At 38.9% G+C, this 25,983-nt stretch overlaps 2 protein-coding genes across 2 annotated transcripts in view; both read right to left on the reverse strand.

Annotated features, from left to right (window-relative positions):
* Positions 1 to 1,195: 1,195 nt before the first annotated feature.
* On the reverse strand, positions 1,196 to 16,331 carry c1h16orf87 (chromosome 1 C16orf87 homolog). The gene is made up of 4 exons (XM_034878067.1): positions 16,053 to 16,331; positions 11,796 to 11,895; positions 8,260 to 8,439; positions 1,196 to 1,430 (listed from the first exon to the last, which is right to left on the reverse strand). Exons 1-4 carry the CDS (start codon positions 16,116 to 16,118, stop codon positions 1,309 to 1,311), a joined length of 468 nt encoding a protein of 155 aa, XP_034733958.1. The 5' UTR covers positions 16,119 to 16,331; the 3' UTR covers positions 1,196 to 1,308.
* Positions 16,332 to 20,579: 4,248 nt separating this feature from the next.
* The window catches only part of vps35 (VPS35 retromer complex component), a 37,285-nt gene continuing 31,881 nt past the window's right edge, over positions 20,580 to 25,983 (reverse strand). The window contains exons 12-17 of the mRNA XM_034874217.1: positions 24,577 to 24,732; positions 23,937 to 24,059; positions 23,668 to 23,847; positions 22,998 to 23,237; positions 22,418 to 22,561; positions 20,580 to 22,069 (exon numbers count right to left, since the gene is read on the reverse strand). Coding sequence (XP_034730108.1) covers positions 21,890 to 22,069; positions 22,418 to 22,561; positions 22,998 to 23,237; positions 23,668 to 23,847; positions 23,937 to 24,059; positions 24,577 to 24,732 — 1,023 coding nt within the window. The 3' untranslated portion in view covers positions 20,580 to 21,889. The remainder of the gene's footprint in view (positions 22,070 to 22,417; positions 22,562 to 22,997; positions 23,238 to 23,667; positions 23,848 to 23,936; positions 24,060 to 24,576; positions 24,733 to 25,983) is intronic.

The raw sequence follows: 25,983 nt of genomic DNA on the forward strand, positions 1-25,983 counted from the left end.
TCCATTGCACTCCATTGTAGACAGAATATCAGCTCAGATCAGTTGCATTGTTTTTTTTAACCAGGGCAGCAGTTTTCAGGTTACATTATCCATCCATCCATCCATCTTCGACCGCTTATCCGGTATCGGGTCGCGGGGGCAGCAGCTCCAGCAGGGGACCCCAAACTTCCCTTTCCCGAGCCACATCAACCAGCTCCGACTGGGGGATCCCGAGGCGTTCCCAGGCCAGGTTGGAGATATAATCTCGCCACCTAGTCCTGGGTCTTCCCCAGGTTACATTATGTGCTTACATAATTTTTCTCAGTTAGTTTTTCAAAATAATATCAGATTAGTAAACAGAATGTACATTTGGAACATTGGGTGATAATGTAGAACTGCAGCATAATGTAGTACTGACAAATTTCCCTCAGGGGACAATAAAGTTATCTTGATCTAAAAAGGTTGCTGATAATGGGTAATGTAGATATTGCATTAAAGATCAGCCACCCATGACATCTATTAACTAACAATAATTGCTGATTGAATAAAAGTTGGACAGATTGATAAATTTATTTATTTTAAAAGAAAACATATTCACTACATCAGCACTACCTCACACTCTGATTAAAATTTGTCATGAGTTCAGTTTTTGTTACTTAGTTTCATACATAGTCGAAGCAAAGTGAAATATCTTAAATAGGCCAACTTGCTAACTACTGAATAAATGCTGTGTACCATACCTAGCAGTACTGATTTGTTTTTTTGTTTTTTAAACCTTGTAAGGAAGCTGGTTCAGGGACACATAAGTGAATGCTTGAACTCTACCAGGATGCTTTACATGCTCAACATTACTAATAGATCATGAACAACGGCTATACACAAAAGAATCTTCAATGTTCATCTTCAGTAATAACAAAGTCGCAGCCACTAAAATGTCTCGGTCTCTTCCAGTAACATGAAGCTACTATCAATTGAGGATGTTCACTTGATAACAGTTTATTTATTTCAGATAAATTTAGTATTTATTTAGTCTCCTAATCTCCAAATAGGAAGTCATACCTAAGAGGCCTTCATAGCACAGTATGATGTGGCTGTTTTACAGTTGGGAAAATCATCAATGCTCATGTGTGTCATTACAACACATCACAAACCATACTCATGCTTTTGGTCTAGAAACATTTATTTCTTAACATTTATTTCTGCTTCATCAGGTTTCTCAATCTCATCCCATCATCCAAGTGAAACACATTCAGATCAGAGTTCAGCTCCAGCCACTTCCATCCTCTTTGGTCTTGCTCTTGCTACGTAAAAGTTTTTCTATGACCGGTCTTATGATAAGATGAGTCTCTGACCGAGGATCTTGCGGTTGATCTCAGCCAAAGCCACAGAAAACACAAAGGCCTTCTCGTCCGAAAGACTGGCATAAATATCCACTTCCTTCTCTTGTTTCTCTGTTGAGACAACAAAACACTATCAATCATAGGAAAAAACATTTGGGCAATACAGTATTTAATAGTGCTGTCACAACAATTACAATATTTAATCAAAATGCAAGTAAAATCCTGAAAATCCTATATCAGTTTTCCTTTAACATAATGCTTTTCTGAACTATGTGATACAGTCAGGGACTACATTAAAAGTTAAATTTTGGATCCAAAATCATCCACAACTTGGTTTTAGTGAAGATGAGATTGTTTTATTCCTTTTTTTCCTCCTCCATAGCATCATAGTTCCATGTCCTCAGCTGGATTTTACCAACATTTTTGTGTTTAATGGTAAATTACTTGGCTTTACATTGAATTATAAAACGGGCATTTTCAGAGGCTCATCCCGTGGTGTTGCCCAATAGACTGTCATATTCTGGGTGGACAGTGTCTTTGCATGATCCATTTTGCGCATGTGCACTATTGACGCGCATTCGCTGATGATATCATGGTGAATGTGGATTTACGACATTACACGTAATCGCATTAATATCATAGTTAACTCGCAATTGATTGCACATTTTTATCTATTCTAAATGTCGCCTGATTTCTTTTGTTCTTCATCATCTTCTTATTTTGTAGACGTGTGGCATTATGATTACTCATGCAGTTTGTGGAAATATAAATTAGTTTGAGTGTTTCCTTACCATTGTCTTTTTGGTGGGTGGGGGGGGGGTCGTTATATATTCAACAACAAAACGGATGCATGAGATAAAGCTGTTTTCACACATACAGGAAATTCATTTGTTCCTCGATAAAAGTTCAAATCATTTTAACGTAATTGCGAAACCTTGCCCCTATTTTCACCCGCTGCTGAGAAACGTACATTGACATCCTATGCTGTCTTGAATGTAGGATACCTGTAGCAAGATCCTTTGTAGTTACTAGTGGTAAAAACAAACAGCTACAGAGTGTCGGTTGCTAGTTTTTTTAAACAGTTCCTGTTGCTGCAATGTTGTTTTTGTATCTCTATGGCAAACGCGTGGGGGGAGGAGAGCTCACGCAAAACTTTGGCCAATACAACTATACAGCTAATACAAGGGTACATTGCAAGGTAAATGATGGTAAGGTTCGAGCTCGGGTTTTCAAACTGTGAAGCGTATCTCCCCAGGGGAAGCAAGAGAGTCAAAAGGGAGAGAGGACAACCTAGGCAATATAACCATAGTCATAAATATGTCACAGCAGGTTTAAGTATCTAACTTAAAGAAAACATTTAGCTTTATGTGTTAACACTAAATTTAAGTGTCATAAGTGGGGTTTTTTACATTGGCTTGTATGAGACAATTATAATGGGCAGTTATGGGAGAAGGAATATACTACTAAGATGGGTTTCTTTCAGGGTTTGGCTCCTTGCACCCTGGGCCTGAGTCAGCTGTACAGCTAACCAAGCTAACTAGCTAACAGCAGCTAACTAAAGTTAGTGGTTACTTTAGCAATGAGTAACCTTAGCCTAAAGACAGAAGAAGTGCCTTTATAAATCCCACTAAAAGAAATGAAATGTTCACACACATGCCCAGGACCCATGCATGCAATAATGGCCAGATGTCAGAGTGAGGGGGCTGCCCATGTACTTGAACCAGAAACCCATGGACTAAGCTACTGCCACCCCAAAGCTAACATCATCCTTTCAAAACTCATTAAATCACCTCAGTACTGCATTCACTATTGTCAGACTTGTCTTTTATGACATCTTAGTGACGAGTCAAAAATGTTTCACTTTACTTGACGTCAAGGAAAATATTCATGTAAGAATTATGTCATGACAGCCATTGCCAGAACCAGCCACTATTACACAGTTCATTGTAATGTTAACACATAAAGCTAAGATTTTCTAAAGGTTATTAGTTACTTAATTAGGCCTGCCATGACATATTCATGTCATAACAAAGACATCTTATACAACTAACTTAGCATTAATAGTGTCATAATTTACTGAATGACTTAATGACAACAGTCCTGAACGTTCATTAAGACGCCTTCATGTTCATGACAGGTGTCAGTCATGGTTATGAAGGTATCATGTCAGTCTGCATACCCCTTTAAATAATCCTAAACAAATTAAATGAGAAGTTTGATGCCTTTCTTCTACGGTGTAAATAAATATGATGTGGTTTTATAATTTTACCACATCCTAATTTTTTTTTTAAATGAAGTTGGTGAAATTGTATTTTAATTTCCCCAAAAGGACTGTCCTGGGGCGATGAGGATGCTTGAGCAGAGGAAGGCCATCAATCATGTTCTTTCATGAGACAGTAAAGCCAATGTGACCATCACAGGCCAGGGTGTTTTGGAATCAGTGAATCGCTGAAGCCAGTGAGCAAGTTCCTTTTTTCCTCCTCATCCTCTGGCTTGTGACCCAGAAATCATTCTCAGTGCGCCACCTTGAACGATGTCCCAAATCTTAAAATGCACATCAAGGAGCGAGGAGGCTCCCGGGAGGAGCTATATGTATCCTCTGCGGAAGTCTATTCACCCATGGTAAGTAAACAAAGAGGTGTGACAGGGAGAAATAAAGAAAGAGAAAAAGAGAGAGAAAGAGGATACAGTTATATCCGCGGCCCCATGTTTAATCCAGTGGTCAGCCGGTCGGATCAAAGAAACAAACTTTCCAATTAACAGCGGTTGGGTGAAATAATACATAATAAATGAGGAAATTATTAATATCTAAAATCGAAACATAGCAGAGCTGCTGTCAGACAGATATCTTCCTTTGCAAGTGCATATGCAGAAAGACGCTCAAAAAACCCAGCAGCTTAACTTTTTGTGATTACTTCAGAAACTCAAGGTCTACTTCGGTTTCCTCTGTCAAGTTTATAACTAGTTAGTTTTGCTTCTGAAATGTTAGGTGATATGAGCTACAGAGACATTGTATGTGCACATGGAAATGTTACAGAATGAAGCCTCTCTAATCATTAAAGTAAATCCTTAGAAACGCTGCAGCTGAAAGCTGCACGGGAGCGAGATGTTGCGTTTCTGCAATATGATAAAGTAATTGTCAGCCCAGCCTTCCAAAGAAAAGACAAAAGACAAGGCCACAGACAAACCCAGCAGTTTATAAAGGTAGTCGATATTTACAGTACCTACTGATGTACACATGATGTTCTTCTGAATGTCTTCTAAAAAAATACCAAAAGGCTTAGTATTTCCACACATTAACATCTGAAGCCTTAGAAATAAAAACATATAAACTCTCCCTGTTTTGCAGTCTAATAAGGTTGATGTTCTGGCTGTTTCAGAGATGCCTTTGGACTGTTCATTTGATGATGCAGAGGTGGCTTTGGATGGCTTTTCTGTCTACAGAAAGGATATAAATAGGTTGGTGGAGGGTTAACCTTTATACGTGAACACTTTTCATTAAAAAAAGCCCTGCTATGACCTTAACCTACATGACAGTGTATATGGCTTCAGGTGCAACTGCTGCACTTAAACCCTATTTTGATTGTCTGTTGTTACAGGGCTCCAAACTCAACAATACAGAACTTGGACTGCTTGTGTGCCATGTTGGATAAAGCCACAAAGGAAACTAGAGAGATATATACTAATATACTAATATACTATTAGGTGACCTGCATATTGATTGGCTATCTGAGAATTGCCTGTCTGAAGAAGGGGCTTCGGTCAATGGCTAACCCATGTATACTATCTCAATAAATATTTAAACCATTAAGAATCTCTGTTACTCATAATGGGGTCAAATCTTAAACATGCATTGATCATATTTATACTAATGCTCCAGATATATGCTCCAGACCTGTGTCTATTCCGGTGAGTTTCAGTGACCATAATATTGTTACTGTCTCTAGGAAAACATAGCTGCCCAAAGCCAACACAAAAATCATTTTTACTAGATCGTATAAGAAATTTAATCAAGAGGCTTTTATTGGGGAACTGAATAGCATTCCTTGTAAGGGATGTTGAGGATGCTGAACTTGATTTAAAAATATTCATGTACAATTTTATTATAATCGCTATAAGACACGCCCCTTTCAAGAAATTTACTGTTAAAGCCAAAAGTGCTCCGCAGATAGTGGTTTGTGCTGCCTCTAGCCCCCCCAGTAAGAGCGTTCGCCCCATGTAGGCTGAGTCATGGAGCGGCTTGGGTTCGAATCTGACCTGAGGCCCTTTGCTGCGTGTCATCCGCCATCTCTCTCCCATCTATCCACTGTGTCTGTAATAAAGGGAAAAAGCCCCAAATCTTAAAAAAAAGTATAAAAGAATCTAGTGGTTCTGAGAGATGATACCAAAAATGTCGTTGTCTTATCTAGTGCACAAGATTATAATATCGCAAATTAAGAAATCAGGTCTGCAAAATGAATAAAGAAAAAAAAGAGAACTTATTATATATTGCCACTCTTCATTCCAACCCCAACCGGCCCGTCAGACACCGCCTACCAAGAGCCTGGGTCTGACCGAGGTTTCTGCCTAAAAGGAAGTTTTTCCTCGCCACTGTTGCTTGCTCTGGAGGAAACTACTAGAACTGTTGGGTCCTTGTAAATTCTGGAGTGTGGTCTTTCTGTATAGTGTCTTGAGATAACTCTTGTTATGAATTGATACGATAAATAAAATTGAATTGAATTGAATATAAATATAGATGCATATTTAACTAAACCTCTTTATATTGCAAATTATTTTAACGATTATTTTATTGACAAGACATTCAAGCTCCAAAACATGGACACTGTGAAAAACAATGCAGAAGAACTTATAAGAAATGCCTTCATGAGGGGTAAAAACTGCTTTTTTGAATTTCATTTGATTAATGTGGATACAATAGAGAGATTGTTGATCTTGTTGGAAGCTGACAAGCCTGCAGGGACTGACCACATAGACTGTAAACTGTTAAAAATATCTGCTTCATACATTTCCAAATCTGTCTGTCATAATTTTAATAGATGTTTGACAACAGGTGTTTGTCCAGCATTATGTAAAGAAGGAAGAATTTCTCCCCTTCCAAAAGACAAAAACTGAACTTTTAATGGTCCAAACAGCTGGCCTATCAGCATCTTGTCTATACTTAGTAAACCTTTAGAGAAAATCTTGTCTGTGCAAATTCAAGACTATCTTTCTACAAATGGGTGAACATCTATGTTCCAACATGCATATAGAGCTGGTCACTCTACTAGCACTGATATGTTACAAAAGTTTGATAGCTGGCTTAAATTAAATGACAGGTTGATGCTTGTGGGCACAGTTATGCTAGATTTCAGTGCTGCGTTTGATGTGATTGATCATGATCTCTTAATCGGTAAACTTATTTGTTATGGTTTTAAACACTCAGCTATTTTGTGGTTAAGAAGTTACCTGCCTGGTAGATCACATAAAGTATATTATAATAGTACTTTTCCAAAAAGCAGGGCATTAGACCGTAGTGTTCCACAAGGGAGTTGCCTTGGACCTCTTCTATTTGCTGTTTTCACCAATGGTCTTCCACTGCCAATTAGGCAAGCAAGTTTAACAATGTATTTTGATGATTCTACTCTCCACTATGTCGCATTGAAATGCTCTGCGCTTAACCAGGTTCTATCTAGCGAGCTCAACATCAACAAACTCTTTTAATCGACGGCTCCAGGGCAGAGATGTCTCAAGTTTTTAAAATTTCTGTTGCCTAACGTCAGACTCCAATAGGTATTATTTGATATTGTATACGACATCTTCAGCTCCACAGAGTTACGAACTTGGGTGTTGTGATGGGAAAATTACATAGACAATGATTTCAAACATAGGCAATGACTGTTTTTTCTGTGTTTATTCATTTCTTACTCATTCGTAAAAGTAAATCTTTCTTTTAAGTTAAACCTCCACAATATGCCTCTAAACATGTGTCCCCTACTTCACACTTGTCCCATAAACAATGTGCCTGCCTCCTACAGATATCTCCTGTTTGGGGTCCTCTGTCTCTAGGGACAGTTAAAAAGTGAGACTCTGTTTATCACCGGAATAAACCAATGGCAAACAGATGCAGGCGCCCGGGAGATAGGCAAAGGTCAGGTTGCCCAAACTCTAGGTCAGAAACAGAACTAATCTATGGAAAAGATAAATCTCTGCACTCCTAAGGTAGAATGACAGCGACAGCCATCTGTTGACGTGTTAACCAGATGTACAGGGACAGCAACTGGCACCAGTGAGTCTGAAGAATAAGATGAAGTGTTTTGTTTAGGATCAGAGTGTATTTCCAAACATGATAGGGTTTTCTGTTGGGGCAGGAGAGGATATAAGGAGTTGTCTGGTGTTACGCGGGCACCAGAATTGTGGTGTCACCTTGTTACCCTGTTGCATTGTGAACAACTATTCTCGTCATTTTTGTTTGGTTGTTCTCTCGAGAAAATAATTAAACTCTTTCACCGAATATCTAAACTTTTAATCCAGTCTTTATTTTGTTTCAACAAGGTCTCTTCTTCAACACAAATTCCTCCCTCGCTGAACAGAAACTTCCACCACAGTGTTCAGACCATAGCTGCGAGGAGCTCTGCGGTCAGCTAACAATCAGGTTACTGGTTTATTTGTTCTGCGGGTGAATCTGGAAAAAAAACACACTGATAATCTATTATAAACTATATGAATATAATGTGCATGATATAAAACATCTGATTCTGCACTTTTGCTTTTCACTTTGACACCAACCATCGTTGTGTTGGTCTCCTCAGGTGGTATTTCTATAAAAACAAGACCATAGTTGGGGTGCTGGGCAAAACTTTTTTTGATTCATGACTAAACACAGTGCAACACCGGTAAAACAGACTACCGCCTAATCCCAACAGACCTATGATAAGAAACTGTGAATAACCACTTCTTTTACCTTTGTCCTCTTCGTGTTTCTTCAGCCCCACTGTTTTTGGTCTGCCCCTTCCTCTCCGGATGGGATCTGATTGGCTGTTGGCCCGGGATCTTCTCCTGTTTTCCAAGTCATTGGTTAAAGAAGAGTCGATCCTCTCTCTGCGAATGCGCTCTGTCCTCCTCCGCTTAAAGTCCAGCTTGTCTGAAGCAGACACCATGGATAATGAAAAACATATCCCCATAATTTGTAGGGCAGGGTTTAAAAATAAATGCATTAATATATTGACTTTTTTTGAATGATCCAATGTTTAATCATAAAAACAATCTGTCTGATCCTATGAAACAAAAAAAAGACCTAAGGAATCCATTGGTACCAACGTTACCAATGCTAGCTTTTCAGAAAGGGTGTTACAAAACGCTCCAAAGTAAGACTATGTTTTTGCATGGGAAAAACTGTCAGGGCCGTTTTAAAAGGGTTCCCTTTACCAATTATGTCAGGACATCTGAATGAAATGTACTGTACATGTACATGACTGGCCACGGCAGAGAAATGCTGAGTTGCGTTTCTCCAAAAGTTGAATCCGTTTCCCCTTTTTGCGGCAAGCATTCAAAACAAACGGAAAGACTTGTATATTTGCCGGACTGTTTAACTACCTACACAGTGTATGTGAATGCATGCTCAGCAAAAAAAACGTATATCCAAAACCCAAATTTAAATTTGAATACCTTGCCAATAAACAAATATCTGAATACAGGGTTTATGCAGGTTTCATCAAGTCAAATTTAAGAATTTTAGGATATTTAGAGTCACGAGTACTTGCAAAGTAAATAATATTAAAATTGATTAAATAATATTAAAATTGAATAAAAGCAACAGAATAATAATAATCTGTACATATAAAGCAAATTATATGTGGATAAGCGAAAGAGAACTACAACATCACAGAATGAAAAAAAGTTTCAATGAGCATTAGAGGTAGCATTAAATGGACGTAGGAAAATCTAAGACCGGTTGAAAATATTTAAAGGACAATTACGGCCAATTTTTTATGTTGATCTTGATAGCTATAAAATTGCAATTACTTTCTGTCAAAAAAAAAAAAAGTTGAATCAGTGCAGGCAAACTTGAATTGCTGCAGCTACCTCTACGCTTCCACTGAGCTTAAACAGCAGTTTTCGTGGCAAGTTTTAGAGAGCCTTTGTGCCTCTTAAACAAACAAAAATAAAAATAAACGGGGCCCTTATGTGACCACAAGATGTCTCTGTCTCTTTCCTGCTAGCTGCCGTCCATGATAAACGTGTGTTCAGCCTGGTTTCTGTCATAATCATCACGCAGCAGTTCTGTGTGTATTTGTGGCTCATCCATTTTGTGTGTGATTGATCTGGTGCTGGTGAGTAGGAGGCTTGGCAGTGTCGATCTGTGTGTTAGTAGCAGTCCTGACCGGCATCCTTGCTACTTGGAGCGCCCTGCACACTGATGACCTTTTCCCGCTACACCGGGATTTCAGGGCGAGACGACAGCGCGAGACTACAGCTAACCTTCAGTAATGCTATCACTGTGTATGCCACAGACATCATTTGGCCCGTTTCCTTGTACAGTCAAGGCAACATTATTCATAGGCTTCTCCATATCTAACTGTTTTGAAGTTCCAGTACAAAGCATTATTAAAAAATAGGGGAGGGGAGTGTGTGTGAGAGAGAGAGAGAGAGAGAGAGAGAGAAATCTTGATGAAGCTGGGCTCTGCTGGTGGCAGGCAGTCCAACGGACACCGCCTTGTTCAACACGGACGCAGACCAATGAGGACACAACTTCTCCAGATAAAGCATACAAAAGCCTGCTTGGCCTTGGCAAATGCTCATGTGGAAAAAGCAGAAGACTTCTGGTCTCCTGTTTTATGGTCAGATGTAACAAAAATGTAATTGTTTGGCCACAATGTTGGAGCCTTCATTTGGCTTAAAAAAGGAGAAGCCTTCAACCCTAAGAACACTACCCGCACTGTCAAACATGGTGGTGGAAACCTAATGTTATGTTTTTTTTTAGCCAGTGGACCAGGGAACCTAATTACAGTAAACAGCATCATGTAAAAGGAGCAATAGATCATCAGGCAGTCTGCAGAGAAACTTGGCCTTGGGAACCAGTGGACATTTCAGCATGACAACGACCCAAAAAACACAGCAAAAGTGGTGAAGAAATGGTTAGCAGACAAAAACATTAATGTTTTGCAGTGGCCCAGCCAGAGTCCTTTCTTAAATCCCATTGAGAATCTGTGGAGGGACCTAAAGATCAGGGTGATGGCAAGGAGTCCCTCCAACCTGAAAGAGTTGGAGCTCATCGCTAAAGATGAATGGGCAAAAATACCAGTGCAGACATGCAAAAAGCTGATCAGCAATTATAGCAAGCATTTGATTGCTGTAATAGCAAATAGGCTTTTCTATTGATTATGAGATGGGTATGACTAATTTTGGACATGCCACTTTTTGTTCAAATGTAAATAAAAGATGAGTAATGATATTTTCCACAATGAGGCCTCTTGTACTTTGTCTTATTATCTTCTGGGAGAAGCCTGTGTCATATATAATCAAGAAGAAAACTTGATTAAAAGTAACTTTAAGTCAGAATTTGCCAGGGGTATGGGGGGGGGTATACTTCAAGTTTTTGTCACAAAGGTATAACCTGTCCTCAGGAGGACATAGCCAGACCACCCGGCACTCATGGAATTGTTTTCGGGAACGGGAGGTGAAGAGAAATCAGAAGCAAGGATGCCGGCCAGGCCTGCTAGCATGGCTACACACCCTACACAGCTGACATAGGTGCGCACGCACGCACGCAAAAATTGCCCTGACAACTGCCGTTTTAGCTCAGTGGAAGCTCGTATGTAGCTGTAGATACTCAGTGTTGACCGCATTAATTTGGCTGTATTTGCATTTTTATAGCAATAAAGATTACCTTGGCCAGAATTTTCTTTTAACACCTTGAACACGATATATATTTAAGACTTTTTGAGGTCCAAAAATTATGATTGATTTTAAAACTTTGGACTTTTTAAGACCCCACGCCAAATATTCGAGCCCTACCCTAAAATCTTTTGCAGTAGGAGGTTTAACAATTAGGTATACCTTGGCTATAAGGTAATATAGGCAAAGTGTACCCAATTACAATACAATAGTATAATAACATGTAATGTAATTGTCACATGCTTCAGTGATTGTTTCATCCCGTTCTGCTCCTGCGTTGAAGCAGCAGTGATAAGGATTCAGTTTTTTCCTCGTCTTTAATGTGTGTCAGCATGTTGGTTGTGTTCCCACTCACATCCCCTATAGTCTTGCATTGCCAGGCCTATCTCCACAGCGCATTCATACCTCGAGTAAGGTCTGGCTTCACTGCTCATGTATTCTGGGATAGGGGAAAAAATGCCCTGGCTCGTTTGTATTTCTGTATGTAATAGAATTAATATTACTTTGCTCATCACAAAATAAAAAGAATCAAGGAACCATTAAGCACAAGGTTGAACTACATGTCCAGACATAATTAATTAGCTTTTGCAAGCTGAACCTTACCTGCTATGGCTGGAGAGGTGCGCTCATTTAACTTGGCATTTAGGAGCTTTCTGCTAATAAACACATAACCACATGGGCAGGACTTGCACGCAACTGGAATCTAAAGAGAATTGAAAAGGAAACATACAGAAGATTAGGGCTGCAATTATTTTTGCCAACTATTTTCTCTATAAATTGTTCGGTCCACAAAATGTCAGAAAATAGTTAACAAAGTTCATCCAAGTTTCTCAAAGTCCAAGGTCTTTTTAAATTTATTTTTTTCAGTCCAAAACCAAACGTTTTTAATTTAACATGATATAAAACAAAAAGGAACAGGAAACCTCAGTATTTGAGAGACTGAGAAGTTTTTTCTTATATAACAATTCATTGATTTTAAAATAGTCTGTGGTTATTTTTGTCTATCAACTAATTGATTAGTCACCTAATTGTTGCAACTCTACAGAATATCATTACTGTCAAGGCTTTGACCCTTGCAGACGGAGAGATTGAAAACATTAGCTTTGACCAAAGGATGGCTAGAACGGCTCATAGAATTAACACATAACATGCTTATTACTCACAATTGCTAGCACACATTCTCATCTGATTTAATCTATAAGGCTATGTTCACACTTGGGGTCTTTTTTAAGCTGCCAGCATCTTACATTGTAATCATGTGGAGAAAACCGTGTTTTCAAAAAAGTACTAAGCGCTTTTTTAAACACCACTACGGTCTTCTTTTTTGCAGCTCAGAGCATCTTTTGAAGTTGTAAAAAAGTTAAACTTTTCTGAAAAAAAAAATTACATGCAGAGTAGCCAGACCTGTCGTTTCCATAAAAACAAGACAAAATGGAGTCGGAGCACAGCAAGTTATACGCTTATAAGTTATCCCTGGTGTGGAAAGGGTGCTCCCCGTCCAGTGAACTTGCTTTGTTTTATGCAACATTTGCAGCACAACTCTCTCGCTATTCTTTTTTTCTAGCTCGCTCAACCGCTTATCTAATGTTAGCACCGCTCCACATAGTGTTCTAGCTAGGATACTGTAGCAGTTGATGTTGCTATAGCAATGAAAGACACACTTGGCTGCTTTTTGGAATAAAAATGCTCACAGCTCTATTTTTCTTTTTTTATAATCACAAAAGCACCCTAGTCCTAGTGTTAACAATATTCATGGAATATTGCAACAATATGGTTGTGATACTGTAAATTTGGTGATTTATATTGTCCAATGTTGTATAATGTTCTTAGTGTCTGCACAGCCAGAACAGAGAGGAGACTGACAAGAAAGATACAACTCTGAAAAATCTGGGTCAGTGGGGCTCAAAGGTTTAGCTAGCCTTTTTTCAGCACATTTAAGAATAGTTTTTCTCCTTTTGTGCATTTTTTATATCTACAGGAGATCATTGTAATATTCTGTAAATTTGACAAAAAAAGCTACATGTTTCACACTTGCCTTGTAAGGAATTCTGTTCCACCCTGAGTAAGTAAACATTCTTAAAATAAGAACCAGCTTTGGGTCTGCAGTGGTTGTTTGTCAAACTGGTAATTTTGAATGTTCACACCGGTCTTGTTTAAATATGGTGAAACTGTGCACATTTTCAGACAGACTCTCCAGAAAGACATTCATAGTGTTGTTCAAATGAAAAGTGTCAGAAATAGCTATGTGCAAGAAAGACAATAGAGAGCTGAGAGATGTGGCTCCATTCTAGGACTGTCCTCGACTGTAGACCTCAAAAGTCTACAGCCAGTTCTGGAAGTAAGAATACCAGCCAATTTCTCCATTGACAATTGGAGTATAAGCCATAAAATTGTAACCACATCGATGGTGGACTTAAAGCGTAACTCTCACCAAAATGCAATCTAGGGTCTTTTGGTGACTATACCCGAGTCAAACTTTTGTTTGAAAGCTTAATTAGGACGGAAACGCCAATTTTAAGATTTACCGTATTCTCGTCTCGGTCAAATGGCCTTTTGAATGGGAGACCTAGGGGCGCTACTATGACAGCATCAAAATTGCTATTTTTAAAACACTAAGAAGGCTCAACACAACATGAAACTTTGTTCAAAGTATCACCAAGGGCTCTACACGTAAACTTGAGCATTGAGAAAATTGTTTGTGTACACAGAGTTTACTAAAAAGAAAGGTTTTAACAACTCAATGTAGCGGTTGGTTTTTCCGGATGCCGTCCATCAAGTCAGTCAAACAATGTTGATCTTTGAATGCAATATAACAGGGAGGAGAGTAAAGATGGAAAGCTCCTAAAGCTTTGTTCCGTATAAATGCACAGATAATTTTTTGTTTTGCCTCATATAAGAATGATATTTCCTATGGAGTATAGTCATTCACATCAGAAGAGGGGTGGGACTGTTGAGGTCTATAGATATTCTTAGTCAACTAACACATGATTTTGTCAATGAATCAATTAAGCCTAGGTGATTTAATCAACAGATCTGTCTGTTTCTCCAGAAAGATGCAATCAAATGAAGAAGAAGACACTATTAAACCCCTCCCCTTCCCAAAAAAATGAAAATAACAGACAGTGAAAGAAATGGACACTGCAATGCCTTAGACTTTGAAAGAGACCAGTGAAGGTGTAATACAGGCTAATTACTGCTAACTAACATGCTAGTTAACATTAGCAGTTAAGCCTAAACAGCTAATGTGAGCTTTTCCTGACTGTAATTTTTCTACTGTGTGATAGAAAATTGCGTGGTTATGACACAATCGTTATAACGATTGTGTCATAACCACGCCGTATATAGCCCCGTAGCAGACATTTTTATCATGTCTGTTTTTATCATAAAAACGTCTGCTACGGGGCCATAACGTGAGCTACAAGGTAATGGAGCCTTTTATATATTGTTGTGTTTCTTTAAAAATAAACAATGGACAAATAAAGTCTTTAAATGCTACAGATGTAAAGTTATTCACTGTCAAAGTGGCGTCAAAATGAATGCCAGATGATGGCTTGTTAGCTTACCCCCTTGGAAAATAAATTTTACACTTTGTTGTTCCACTTACACATTACACGGAGGTCTGAAATATACACAAAAGCACAGGACCTACATATGCACTATTTGGAGAGATGTCAGCGTAAGTGAGGGGCCAATCATGAAGTGGGTGTGTGTGAACATAATGTGTGAAAGTTTGATAGTGAACAATATGCCTCTGGATGTTTGAGTGGAACTAGCTGTGTAGAATCATGATATTCATAGAATAATACAAGAGAATTGTGCAGGGCAGGTCTATCACAAAAAATGCGTTGTTAACATTTGACCCGCCCTGATATATGAAATTAAAATGAATTAGTTAAAATTTCATTGTAAATTTATTTTCTACACTGTGGGTCTCTGCACCAGGACACTGTATGTCCACGTGTCCCATCCCGTCGTCGTTTTTAGTAGCCTACAGAGTTATTTGATCTAGCCTATTAGGTATGAAGTATCGAATCATTGTCGTTTCACCATCATTTTAATACAGTATTTTGATACTAAATTTGGCATTGACGTCAAAATTCAGCTTTTGTGACACTACTATCTAAGATAGATAGATAGATAGATAGATATTTATTGATCCCCAAAAATGGGAAATTACAGACTGCAAACTGTAAAAAAGAAAAAAGAAAAAGAAAGAAAAAGAAAAGCCAATTTAAACCAGAAAACGCTGTAGGTTAGACAACATTGTGGAATGATTTCTGGTATGCTATTCTGAAATATCAGGAGAGTAAAGAGTGTATGTAACGTTACTCTATCTATTCCTTTGTCTTAAAATCACCACGACCACAAAAAAATTATAGACACGACAGATAGACTACGATCATGCCAAATACCAACCAGAAATATTGAAATTTAATAACTATAGGCTATAGCCTACAGGCAAGCTCAGATGCTGTTAAGTAATTAAATGGCCTAGATTTTGGTCAAATGTACATTACTCTTCAATTCGGTAGCCTACCTAACTTTTAAACTGGCTGTCAAGCTCACGTTTCTTTACCGTATAATTGCGTTGATCTGCTGAATAAAAAGGTGTCACAAAATGCCAAAATAGGCTTAAATATGTTAATTATAGCAACATTTCTGACAATTTTAAGGATTTCTCTGCTAAAAAGTAAGCTACAGCTAACCTTAACTTGTTCAACACCACGTTTGTTGGCAGCCACTGATCTCCCTATACAAGAGCCCAAGCGTTATGCAACATTATTATGACTTGTCTATGATAATACCATAAGGTACGCAATCAGTAACAACGTTCAAAACTGAAATATATATTCTCCTCACCTGTTGGTCGCATTCGGGACAAGATTTAGTAGCCATTTTGACTTTCCTTGTTTTATTTGCCGACATAGTCCGTTTCCTCCAGCTGTAAGGTAGCTACAACTGTCTCTGAGAAGGATTTGCTCCAAATACACTAACACATGCATACAAAAAACACAGACGAAAGTGGATGGATGATAACAGACCTTCTAAAAACACACATCACAATACAAATGCTAACGCTGTGAGCATGCGCAAGAAGAGTACTGCTGCTGGTGTGCTGCATTCAAGTTCCATGGTAAAAATGATAAAGAAGGCGCTTCATGCGCTTCTTCTTCTTCTTCTTCTTCTTTTTTGTAATGGCGACTTGCAACCAGACCGAGCATTTCCGCAACCTACTGTATCCTTGTTATATTCTTCTCATACTCTTGTGAGTAGTCAAGAGTGTTGTAAATATGCAAAGATGTGTTTTAACACCATATCTTTCCAGAGTTTAATGGCGGGCTGAAAAAAAGGTGCATTCATTGTTCAAGGTTCAGAGAGTTTTTTTTTATTTTTATCCCCGGGGGCAATTTGTTTTGCAGCAGCAGAATGCAACACAAACAATACATAGGCTATACAAACAACAAGCACCATCAATGAAAAACAAAATAAATACACACGACACAGAAGTCCACATCTCACACTTAATTATCAAAAAAGCCTATAGCAGCAAAAATAAAAGAGTTTTTGTGTCTGTGTGTCCTGCATTTAAGGAGACAGAATCTGCAGCCAGACGGCAACAACATAAAGTAGCTGTTCAGGGGGTGACATGTGTCAGCCAGGAATGACTGGGTTTTCTTCAGGGTCCTTTTCTCATTGTGAATTTTAGACAGTCAGAGGGTTAGTTTTCCTCTGTATTTTATACTTGTGGCAGCGACATTTAACATGTTCAACCGTTAATTCCAAACCACATTCACATACTCCTGTAGGATGTTTCCCTAATGCATTGTATTAATTAAACCTGTGTGCCTTAAATTTAATCTTGATACAGGCCTATAATTTTCTTCCCTGGAATGTTTCCCAATTGTTCTCTTCACTCTCTCCTCATCAGCCTCACACAGTTCATGAGTTCACCCTTAAATTAGAGATCTTTTTCTTCTTTAGTTTACTGGTAAAGCTTAGATGTGCATTACCGCCACCAACTGGACTGGAGTGTAGAGCAAGCGATTATGCGGAGTACAAAAAAAACACGTTTAGATTCTCTTAATTAAATCAGCATCAACATGTATTTATTGTAGGACTGCTGGAGTGTTCCTGGTTGTTTCTGGATGTGTGCATTTTCCAGCTGGGGGCTTGCCTATTTGTTATTGTGTGGTTGAGACCATTATGACCTGTTCTTAGGTTCCCTGCACATTAAATTCTTGTTTTTTTACACACTTACTTGGCCAATAAAGCTGATTCGTGGTGGAAATCAGCTTTGTGGTTACGTTGTTACCTCCATCTCCATTTTAAGTGCTTATTTGTTTTGTGGATAAGCAGAAAGCTTTTCCATCAGCTCTTACTACGGGAGACCAAGGACAACAAAATGAAATCCAGCTGAAGACATTGGCTGCTATTCTGAGCCTTTCAGACAGACTGGGTAAAATTCAGGCTCAGCATTCTGGTTCTGGTACAGTCCAAGAGCCTTGCTGTCTCAGTTCAACAACCATGAATGCGTAGTTAGACAGGCAACCAAAACAAAGAACAGAGAATCACAGCAGTCAAGACCCCCCCGTATTAAAATTTCCAACTTTAATTTTCCCTTTAATGACAACTGTTGGATGTAGGTAAAGACTTACGAACTAAGGGCATTCTGCGTGAGTGACAGATGGGTGCAGTCACAGAAGGCAAGCATAGACTGTCATTTGTCGTTTTCTGCTCATAGACTGTTTAGGCACAAGCACTGTTTTAAAATTATTGTTTTATTATTTCTTCTGTAACGTTAAATTAGTAATGCCAACCAACCTAGCTGTGCAATACATGATGTTGTGAAGTATTGTGATTGGGAGCACCGCTTTGCACATGTATGAAAAGGCTCTAGAAACTCACAGGTACTTCCAGTTATTTATGCAAACATACTGTACCTCAGATCTTTTGCTTAAAAAAAGAGATCTTACTATACCCATCTCTGCCTCTACAAATCTTCTTTAATTCCCCTTTGTCATCCGTTGTTAAGGCAGAAAATCGGAGTAACTGTATGCATTTCACAAGCTTGTTGTGGTGCTCACTGAACTACTGAATGGTTGTAGTGTCTCTGGTCATTTAACCACGCTGGCTCTACAGGCCTTCAATAAAATCGCAGGTAACACACACTTTAATAGTTCACTATCACTATATTATTCATCAGTAGGACGTTTACTTGACTATGAAATGCTGTACAATTCCTTCATAGGATTTCCTGGGGCATTAGCTGTGGGTTCAATCTAGAGGTGCATGCAAAATGAGCAGGCAGAACTCAGCTTAAAGGGATACTTCACCTATTGGCATTATGCGGTAGAGTAGAGTTGTAGCAGGTGTCTTAAACGTGGTAGTATTTTGGAATGCTTCCCTCCCTTGTGTGCCTGAGACAAGAGAACTCTGTTTGTGTGTCTGGAAAAAACCTCAGATGATGGACCTGAAGCAGGCCGAAGCGAGTGAAGTGTCAACCGTCTTAAAGCTAACCTACAGCTATCTATTTCAGCAGTAAACTTTTACTTCACAACAATTATGTTCATTCAAACTAGTTAGAAAAAACTAACATGTTCTTTGATTGATGAGGAAAAAGAGAGGCTATGGTTTCAATGAAGAATTAACAAAAGGTTTAACAATAATTAAAGTGATATTACAAAGACAATAAGACACAAAAACAAACCTGCAGCTGACAGTGGTCTGACTAACATGTTCCATCTTCAGAGACGTATTGAACAGCCTTGAACATTTCTAAATCACACACATGTATTCCCAGCACCTGAGGGTGGTTCCTTTTCACCTTGTGTATTTTTAACTCATTCTCATTGGTCCGTTGTTGGCATGGTAACATGTTGAGCACATCTCAGTGGCTTCTTCGCTGCCTAACATGATATAGGTCACAGCTCCAACTGGTGCAGAAATTAGATGTTTTTATCCAACTACTGCTAATCACTGGTGGAGTTTGTGACTGTGTCTGTTCTACATGAAATACTTGGTGTTTACATCCCTTGTTGAGCTTTAAAAAGTTAAATGTTTTTGAAATAATGTATTTCTGTTTGCGTACACTGCAGCCAGATTGATCCAATACAAATGCCAAATTAATATTACACAGCTTAACACAAACTCAACCTTCTAAAAGTTGTTGATCAGGTCAAGTCTGGCATTTGAAATATTGAAAGAAGCCTTTTGCTTCACAAAAGTGAGCAACCTTTTGTCTCCGACCCCCTGGTGTCTTAGACTAGGCAAAGACAACAGAATGTTGATTAACTGTACTTTTGTTATAATTTCTTATTAACATGATAGAATCTTTTGATCTGTGTACAGGAGCATGCATGTTGGAGGTGTGACTTATACTTTTCTCAGGCAGCGAGGACAGCCACTGAGATGTGCTCGGCATGTTGCCATGCCAACGGTGGACCAATGTGAGGGGGTTTAAATACACAAAAGAATTGCCCCAGGTGCAGGGAATATACTGTATGTGTGTGATTTACAATTGTTCAGGGCCGTTTGCTATGTCTCTGAAGAGGGGCAAATCGTCAGACCACTGTCAGCTGCAGTGTTCATCATTTTTGATAAACCTTTTGTTAATTCTCAATTGGACCTCCAGCTTCTCTTTGTCCTCATCAACTCAAAGAACATGCGTTAGTTACCACAGCTACCAGAAGACTTTCACTTTCACACAGGTTGGTCACATCACATCTACGTTATCAAGCTCAGTTGGAGGCTGCGCAGTAACGCTCAGCTATCACAGGAAAAACAGCTTCTAATAGACTGGTCTCCATCCAGAGTGTCACTCCCCGATGTAAGTAAAGTGCCGATTTGAGTTGCGCATGTGTCACTTTGCAAGACGAGAGACTTGTGTAATGTGAATACGGTAAAAATTGACCTATTTAGCGTAATTTGTTCACTGTTGAATACAATTTAGCATCAAACACAACAAAGGCTTTCAGTGTGCAATCAAACAAATCATAGATAGTTAAACTGTTTTTGATATGATTTCCATTTTTTGTTTGTAATGAGAAAAACGTCATGGATTTCACAAATTTCAGTATGACACGGTGTGCCGTAAATAATCCTGTCCAACCTCTCCCCCAATGTCAGCTAGGATCCATCCAGCCGCCCTGCAACCCTCCAAACAATGAGAAGTGAGGGTATAGCTAATGAATTTGGTACACATGACCCGGCATGAAACTGGATGAAAAGTTAAACATTTAAGTAATAGGCCTTTTCTTTGCTTTTAATATCCTTGAAGAGTAACACATGTTAACACAGATTGTTATAACACTTATGGTCACTCACTGTAATATAAAATACAATTGTACTTTATTAAAATGCTGTGTGTAAAAACAATGCAAATACGTATTGTTAATTATTTTATTTCAGCAAATGACAATGATAATTGCTTTTCTGTATCTGATTTACAAGAGGGTTTTCACATAGATTTAAAAAGGGGAGAGAACATGGTCAATTCCCTCTCCAACAAATCAACAATAGCTAAGAAAGAGAAATCAGCAGACACTGTCAGAAGCTACAGCACACATCAGTTCACAGATCAGTAGGTTGTCAGTATGGCAACTTTTCAACTTGCATACAATCCTGAGGAATCTCTGCACCCCCCACAGGAGACTAACCCCAAACAACAGTGTTACCAAGCAACATGATTTAATTGATCAACAAAATTTGGAAACAGTTAAGACATTGTTATTAGTGGGATCCACGTAGAGTAAACTGAAAACCAGGCCTTATAGTACAAGCACACTAAAGCATGCAAACACATGCTCCAGTTCTGGACAGAAATCAATAATACGAGAAATATGAAGTCCATAGAGTTGATATTAAAAAAAAGCATGAGAGGATCATGTCAACATATGACAATTGTCCCCACCTATAAATCCCTAGATTTGTAAGGTTAATTGTATTTCTTCCCAGCTGGGACAGCAGAACTGGATCATGCAAAATGCTGCACAATTTACTTAATTGACAGACCAGATGGTAAAGACGCGCTGTTCAAAAACATCAGTTTTTAATGGAAACAACATGGTTTGCAATGTTCCTGTGGGGCCATAATTTGCACGTGCTTCCATGGTCTTCAGTTTGGTTGGTTCTAACCAGTTTAAAAATGGCTACAAAGCCATCCTAAGGAACAGCAGAGTTATTCAGGGGTTATTTGTATGCAATACACCAATACTAGATTCTGTAGCCGTTCTACACTCACGCCAATACATTCACTTCTTGAAATGGAAAGATGTGAACAAGTGAGGGGTTAATGACTCAGCAAGTACACCTACAACAGCTAGTAAATCTACTATTGACAATCAAATGATACAGGTTAAAGACGAATTAGCAAAGCAGGAATTCATGAAGTAATGGTGCCTACAACTGGCTATGAGTGCACGTTAAGCTTAGTGCAGTGTTGCTGGCACATTGCTTCTCAAAATGTAACATTTCCAACCTGTTGCAGAAAACCGTTCTGCTAGTGAGGGACGGTTAAGAGGAAATGAAGCAGAAAAATGAATAATAAAATGAAGAAGTGAGTACTTTAGCTCTACTTGATATTTATTTGTATTCCCAGCCTATAGGATGGGATTTTGTGAGTGTGTGCGCTGTCGTATATTTATAATTTAGTGAAACATCTATTGATGGGCTTCAAATGCTTCCAACCTGCGTGAGTTTTAAAGGACCAGGCCCTCATAGGCGGGTCCCTCAGACTCGGGGGACTCTCTCTGAAGGCGAAGATGCTCCAGTGTGTTTTGGAAGTGTTTGTTGATCTGCTCGGTTTCCTCACTCGCCTCCAGGTTGGGAAGGTCTTCTCTGATCTTCTGGATGAGCTGGTTTAATACCTGGACAGTCACCTGGACAAGTAGAGAATGAGGGACAGTGTAAGAGTTCTTGTTTGTAGTTTGATATTTACAAAGTTTTTATGGACTGCATAAACATCAATCGGAAGTGACTTATGTCTTTTTGTTTTGAAGGTTAAAAGCAAAGATTTTGGAAGACCTATGTGCACAGTGCTCATTTAAAGCCATCAGAATGATAAAACTGAAAACAACAAATCAGGCTCTTGTTTACATGACATTTCTCAAACCAAGTTACTGCAGAGAAACAACCTTAACCTGGGTACTTAACAGCATTCAAACCTGACAGCTGCTAACAACACAGCTTGGAACATTGGAACCATGTTGACATTTGTGGAGTCCTACCGCATCGTTTTCTCTCTCATAGAAGCAGATGTATCTGTTGAGGATTTCAATGAAAAGCTGGACTTGCAGCGATGGGTCCATACACTGGTTGGCAATCTTCAGGGCTTTCTTTAGACACTCCATAACCCGCTTACCATCGCGGATCTAATAATGCAACATTAGTACTTAGCAATGACAGCTGTCATAATCAACTGATCAAGTGAATCAAAATGTGTTGGAACAATAATCTAGCAAACTCAAATAAAATTCAATATTGAAGGATAATTGATGAAAAATCTAAAAGACAGAAATACTACTGTACATGTTGTCTGCATTTTTCATTAGAATCTTTTTGAAGCGTCCTGGTAGAACCGGGGTTAAGTAAGTAACCATGTTATGTTACATGCCAGGTTCAAACCTACCCAGGGACCTTTGTTGCATGTCATCCACTAGCTTCCTCCTCCCATTTCCTGTCTAATGTCTATCTTATAAAGACAAAACAGGCCCCCAAAAAAAACGTAAATAAATAAATATAAAAGACTTTTTTCTGCTTATAAGTGTTACTGAAATAGCATTTGTTATAAAAACAATTCCAACCCACCTCTTCACCATTTTTTTCAGTGCTGCGACCTGACCAAAAGAGATGGGCACAGATACTGACGGCTCGGCACTGGTCAGGCTTCTTCAGCAGCTTGGAGGCAGCCAGTGCACACTGAGTCCTCAGTGGCTCATGGTTTTCCTCGCTGAAACATCGCATACGCTCGAAGGTACCAATGATCAGTGTGATGGCAGCCAACTGGGCTTTAGAGTCACTAATCTCATCTTCGTACAGAGAGAAGGCCTGGTGAGGGAGATGTATTGAGAAGCAAGAGAATAAATGCAAAAGGTGGCATTGGTAGACAACGAGGGAGAGAGGAAAAGGAATGAGACGTGACAAAGATGTGAAAAGGAGAGAGCCGAGGTTTGGTTGTTGCAATATATTTGAGAATCGAAGTGAAACAATCAATGAAAGAAATCAGCACAATTGACTTTGGAATTTGTAAAAACAGTTTTGGGTTCTCAGATAGTCAAATATTCAAAAATAAGGCACTTAAGTTGCCGTGCTTCTTTTCTATTAACTATCATCACAAATTAAATTTGTCAGACCTTTGCTTTGGTTGTTTTAGCCAGGACAAAAAATTGAGCTGCTTGCACTATGTAGCCTGTGAATACACCGTGTGAGCCTGAATGCTCAAGAGATTTAAAGGTGAATGTTTAATTAAACATTTTACCTGTGACATGAACTCATAAGCAACAGTCTCATGGTTCTCAAAACCAATCTCCCCTGCAGCTAGCGCCCCTTGGAGGAAGAGTCGAAGAGGCAGCTCGGCAAGCTCCGCCTTGATAAGTGCACTGATGGTCTGGTGGGCGAAGGAAAAGATCTTCTGACACTTCTTTTCCCACTTGTCATCCTGATGAGAGACACATTAGAAATACTTTAATAGAATAGACAAAACTAGAAATACAGCATGTGAGATGTAGTGAAAGGGATGTTGCACACCAATGAGGAGTTCTCCTTGTATCTGAAGGCCAGCTGGTAGGCAGCGAACACCAGAGGAGGAAGTGTGTAGCGAATCCTAAGGTTCCCACCCGCACCAAAGTGTTTTCGGGCTGTGTTCAGAATCTGACCACAAACCAGAGTGTTAACATTAATGAACAACAGCAAAGACATTATGGCTTACCAACTCCAACAGAGAAAGTTATAGAATGATATGAAACACATAACAGTTTTAAATCCAAAGCATGCCATAGAGCTACAGATTTTTAAATGCATTTCCATACTTTCAAGGCCACTGGTTTAAATTGATGTCCTTGTGGTGTATAAATCCATAAATGGCGTGTAATCCATCAAAGTGCGGATTAAAGCTATGGTGCGTAGTTTCTGTCTCCCCATGAGGTATACTAAGTAATGACAACAAAACTGTAGGCGCATCTACATGTTACAAGCCTTCCATGATTATGACAAAAAGTGACAACCTAAAGCTTTAAGTCCCAATTACCCAAGGTGGGGAAAAAAACACCACAGGATGATTTCCAGAATAGTCAGCCGTGATATACTGTAGTACAGACATAGCAGTTTAGTATGTATACATATAGGTTATTCACTGGCTTGCTCCTTTTATGTTGAGGAAAGGACCCACAAGATACTGTTGATCCGGATCTTCGGAGTGGAGCAGATGGATGAAACGACCCACAAGGCTCTGCTCCTCAGCAAAGTCCTCAGGGTCAGGGTCATCAGCTGGTTGGTCTGGCTGGTCCTGTATCAACGTGGATACCAAGCTCAAGATGGCGTCCACCTGGAAAAACCAAAGAAGGGGTAAGGAGTTTGGATTCCAGGTACTTTTTTAAAGTCCCTTCCCGCTTTTGGCTGATGACCTATGCTGATGAGGTCATGGGTCAGAGATAGATATTAAAAAAAAAGAAGAAAAAAAGAGAGAAGGCCACACATTCAACATGGATTAATGCGGCCTTGTTATATGTATGGACTTCTGATGCCTTGCATTCTAGGGCTGTCAATGAATATTCTAAATTTGAATATATATTTAAATTGTATACATTGTTAATAATAATACATTAAAGATGCAATAAGTAATATATTCACTGTATAAAACAAAAAATTACCACGATGTGTCAGATATTAAGGAGACATGCTAAATTGAATTACTGTACAAGAATGCTAAAGCCAGTCGTTTTCCTTTTGAAATTTCTATTCCGTACATTTATGTCTGCATTGATGTCGAAAACCTAGTGACTTTTAAACATCAACATGCCATTTATTAGTATGTATGTGTTAAATTACAAAAACATCTTTTCCTATTCCATTTTGCCTGGAAACACTTCCAACACGTTGCGTGTCGCATGAAAAATCGTTTTCGGTGAGACTTGGATGTCACGCAGGCAGTGTGTAAGCTCTAACCTGTTAACATGGGAGCCAAAATAAAAACGGACACGCCACTCAGCTGACACGCTCGCGTGACACATCCAGTCTGTAGCGGCCTTAATAAAGTCTAATTTTTGTTGTACACGTACAGTGAGGTAAATTAGTTTTTTAACACCCTGCTATTTTGCAAGTTCTCCCACTTAAAAATCATAGAGGGGTCTGAAATTGTCATCGTAGGTGCATGTCCATTTTGAGAGACATAATTGAAAAAGAAAAAAAAATCCAGCAATCAGGGATGAGCAAGTACAGCATTATCTGTATCTGTATACCACATGAATTATCTGTATCCGTATCTGCACTCTGACTGGGCAGGGGCCTTAGCCGGAAGTGGACAGAATTTACCCGGAAGTGGGTCGGGTTGTCTTGAAATGGGCGGGGATTTAACCAGTATGTTATTCAAGCATGCAATTGATAAGAGTTGATCAGAAATTGTTATATTTATTGCTGATTAGAAAACTATTTACATGACAGCATTGAGCTTCAGATCAATGGTGTTGTCATGGTAACAAACAAACTATATTCAGAACAAGTTTTGCAACAATGAATACAACACATGCGGTTGCAATTGTGAAGTAAAATGTAATGAACAAGAGTTTTCATACTCAAT

This window comes from Etheostoma cragini, chromosome 1, assembly GCF_013103735.1.
Source record: "Etheostoma cragini isolate CJK2018 chromosome 1, CSU_Ecrag_1.0, whole genome shotgun sequence".
Classification (NCBI taxonomy): domain Eukaryota; kingdom Metazoa; phylum Chordata; class Actinopteri; order Perciformes; family Percidae; genus Etheostoma; species Etheostoma cragini.

Bases quoted from the DNA above. Each gene is read 5' to 3' on its own strand.
- c1h16orf87 (XM_034878067.1), bottom strand. From the start codon at position 16,118: ATGTCGGCAAATAAAACAAGGAAAGTCAAAATGGCTACTAAATCTTGT. The intron at 8,440-11,795 runs GTAAGGTTCAGC...TGTCTGCTTCAG, and splicing joins CACCTCTCCAGCCATAGCAG to ACAAGCTGGACTTTAAGCGG. The intron at 1,431-8,259 runs GTAAAAGAAGTG...TTGTCTCAACAG, and splicing joins GAAACACGAAGAGGACAAAG to AGAAACAAGAGAAGGAAGTG.